Raw genomic sequence first — 3,937 nt, forward strand, 5'->3', positions numbered from 1 at the left:
TCCAATCATCGCTGAAGATCCTATGTCATACATTCACATTTAACCTAAAACACTTAGTAACTGTGTGGTTAATAAAATACATATAAACAAAGACAAGGATTCCATTGGTGGGAGGGTCTGAGCTCAGGGCCTTGTGGGAAAGTCTGGAGGACTTAGATCTGCCTGCGCTCCCCGGCCACATGCCTGCCACCCCCCCCCCCCCCCCCCCTCTATCAATAGAAGAGGCTATTACTCAGCAGTAAGAAATAAAACAATCACTTTAACTCGATGTGCTTTGTGTATCTCAACCACTTGCCCCCTCATTTTCAAATTCCTACATAGATATAGCTTCCCTAGATGTTGGTGACCGTTTTACAGGCTATCATGAATTCCATCTTGCAAGCTATTTCAGTATATTTATTACCATTATCTTAGGTAAACCAAGAGTCAGATATAAAGTTTTAAAAAAAGCTAAATGGACAGGTTTATGATGCCTTTGTCCTTGGTCCTCCTGGGCCTTTCTCAGTCATTGAGGGCAGAGTCAGCGCCAGTGGAATTGCAGATACCAAATAGTGTCATTACTCAAAGCAGGTCCAAACAGTGGATTCAGCTGGGAGAGAATGGCTATCAACCAGCTGTGAAAGAACAGGGACGAGAAAAAAACTACATTATGATAGCCTTTCAATTAGCATATTCACTGTGCACGCTCCTCATCTGCTTCAAGCACTCATCATCTTTGTGTTGAATTCATCTTTAATTTGAACAAAGCCAGAATGTGGATTGTTTTGTTTTTTAGATCCAATGATGTAAAAAAAAAAAGAAATTATGCAACGTACAATAACAGTATGTACTGTGGAGTGATCAATGAAATACAGTTTAATGAGAACAAAGAAGGAGTTGTTCAGAAAACCTCTCTCCATCATGAATTCCCAACATTTTACTGAGGAGACAATGCACTGTGCTTGTTTTGTACATTTGCTTTCAATGTTGTGGCCAACTACTGTCGTCAGCTGGTTCATTAACACAACGGCTCAGTAACACACAGGCATAGGCTGCTTCACAAGCTCAATATTTATCAAAAAGAGTTGCTATGTAAATAGATGCAGCAGATAATCCAAGGAACTGTTTGCTGTTTGTTTTGACTGTTTCCTGGGTCCGCCTGGATGGATCTGACTGTGCTATAATCAGGCCAGCTGTCATATTTGGCAGCAACTAATAGCCCACTCTCTGGTATTTGTTCTGAAGCACAGAGACCTATACCTTATCCATTAAACACTGATAACTGGCAAGAGTGGTTTCATTAGGCAACATAGTTTGAAGGGAGAATCTGCAATCCTTTTTTCCCCACTTTTAAATTGATGATATACAGCCATTGATTCTTGAAGAATATAATTTAGAATTGCCTCACGAGCTTTGTTTAACTTTCTAACCCAGAACCCAAAATAAGCTTGTTTTCCTCTGTTGTTTGAAAACAATGTAATTGTAAACAAACAATATATAGCCTCAAAACATGATTAAAACGATACTTGTTATATCTTGTATCCATAGCTGTCTATTAATTTGAGCGTGGTTACATTTCTCTAGCCCCGTCCCTCAGCTGTTTACAGAAACAGTGGTGGACTGACCGCTTTGTAAATAGTTTGAACTGCAGATTGCCCCTTTAAGTGGTGCTATCTGTAAAATGTGAATACAGGCTAAATAGACAAAGTGAACAGAAGATTCATAAATAATTGAACAGAGCCCCAATTAAAGACAGTGGATTTGTAACAAAGACGTGGCTTATTGAGCTCCTTGCAACTTCTCCCAGTTTTTCAGGTCAAAGTTCACCAATTTGATCCTCGTGTGAATCACACTGGTTTCTCACACACTTAAATACAAAAGGGTATTCTGTTTCTTTCACATTCTTGGCAGAGCTAAGGAACCAATAAATGCACACGATGCTTTGTATTTACTGCCCCCTACCGGTGGAACAATATAGCACGTATGCATGGATGTCACAATGTTTTTAATTGTTTTAATATATATTTTTATTAACAACAAATCAATACAAAAAAGTACATGAGGAACACAAGTATATATAAATAATATACAAAGGACATTTGGGCTAGGGGCGGGGTTAGGGGGTACAATATCACATTCCTTCGTCACAACAGCTTTCTTGTTGGCAGAGTATTTAATTGTCTTAAAATATAGTTCAATTGATTTTTGCAAGGTAAGAAAATGTGGTGTTTTGTTTGTAAATTACATTTGTGAATATGAAATTTGGCCAAAAGAATAATGAAATGAATTACATAAAATTGTTTCAACTTATTTCTATCATAAGTAAAGAATACAAGCAGTACATCTCTCCATAATAGTGTAAAATCTTCATAATTGTGTACAATTATAAATCTACCGATGTATTGCCACAGGGTAGCCTAGTGGTTGGACTAGTAACCGGAAGGTTGCAAGTTCAAATCCCCGAGCTGACAAGGTACAAATCTGTCGTTCTGCCCTTGAACAGGCAGTTGACCCACTGTTCCTAGGCCGTCATTGAAAAAAAAAAAAATTTCTTAACTGTCTTGCCTAGTTAAATAAAGGTTAAAAAAAAATGAATACAATGCCAAAAAAGATGCAACACTGTTTCTGGATGGTCATTACAAAAAGTACAATTTGAATGCATGTTAAAAAAAATTTTTTTAAACTTCTACATATAGTGGTTGGCAGGATAATATTTATGAATAATTTTCAAATAATCTTCCTTAAATGTTGTTAATAAGTAGGTATGTGTGTTTGCCTGTCACTAGCTAGCTCAGAGGTCACTAGCCTGGCTGACGCGCGACCCACGTGACTACACTGCTCTGTCGATAAAAAAAAGAACAAACAAGTTGAATGAAGCCTGTGCTGTATAGCAAAACATCTATACATTTCACAAGGGATAAAAAAAAAATCGTGATACTTACAACAAGTAGCAGCAAACTGCAGTCAATACTAGCATGGTAATGACGACCCTGTGAGAAGCAGATATGGCCATTCATACAGTAATGCAATGGAATAAACATGTTGTTTTTCTAAAGTTTAACGCCACACCATCAAAGAGTGGGCCATAACAAAAACGTAATTTTCTTATACATTTCGTGAACTTTTTGTGATATAATATCGATAAACAAAATCCGACAGCAAGGATTATTTTTCATTCTCATCTCTTTCACATTTCCTGCACAGTAGAAAATGAATTCTGTCCCGCAATACTCACCCTCTGTTTGGTCCCTTCGGAATAAACCATGGTACCACCCCTCCAACAAATCCCCAAAACAGTGTAACTATAACCATAGGAATGGCAAAAGCCATGTTGCGTCTTATGATTAGTTTGTTGATTTAAGAATGTTGATTTAAAACCCGTTTACTGTCTAATGCCTACTACATTAGACTAAATTCACGAGAAGTCCATGAGAGCTACAGAACTTTAGTAGCATATCGGTAAATCAAGTCACATGAAGAAGCGCCTACGTCAAGAATCGCGATGCATAATGTAGCCTATTGTTGATACATTGTAGAAGTGCGTAACAAAATTAATGCAGTAACAAGTATTACGTTTGAGCTCCACCCTCTCCGTTTCAAAGTTACCGGCAAGTCCATGGACCGAATGTCCCCTCCGCTTCCGAAATTTGAATGACGCGAACAGCTGCGAAGTCGTGATTTGTGATGAAAAACAGAAGCACCAAACTATTTCTGCTAGTTATCTATCGAAGGTGCCCATAGTTTAAAGACATATATACTACGTAAACATTTCTGTTTACGTAGCTTGCCCATTAAAGGCAACCTTTCAGCAAGGTTCCATAGAAACAAGGCCGAGGCTGCATATACGTAGGTAACCGCCGCGTTCTGCCCCCGTCCCGCTCCAGTAAAGACCTGTATCATGTTCTGCACATGTCTTTATTTTTACTTTAACTTTCGGATTGGTCTGCCCTATAGCCCA

General features: G+C 38.3%; 1 protein-coding gene across 1 annotated transcript; it reads right to left on the reverse strand.

The window, feature by feature from the left end:
* Positions 1-381: 381 nt before the first annotated feature.
* On the reverse strand, positions 382-3,819 carry LOC109873126 (V-type proton ATPase subunit e 1-like). The gene is made up of 3 exons (XM_020464674.2): positions 3,215-3,819; positions 2,922-2,969; positions 382-614 (listed from the first exon to the last, which is right to left on the reverse strand). The coding sequence occupies exons 1-3, from the start codon at positions 3,307-3,309 to the stop codon at positions 521-523; spliced, it is 237 nt and encodes a 78-aa protein (XP_020320263.1). The 5' UTR covers positions 3,310-3,819; the 3' UTR covers positions 382-520.
* Positions 3,820-3,937: the final 118 nt, after the last annotated feature.

The sequence above is a fragment of the Oncorhynchus kisutch genome, linkage group LG28 (assembly GCF_002021735.2).
Source record: "Oncorhynchus kisutch isolate 150728-3 linkage group LG28, Okis_V2, whole genome shotgun sequence".
In the NCBI taxonomy this organism is placed as follows: domain Eukaryota; kingdom Metazoa; phylum Chordata; class Actinopteri; order Salmoniformes; family Salmonidae; genus Oncorhynchus; species Oncorhynchus kisutch.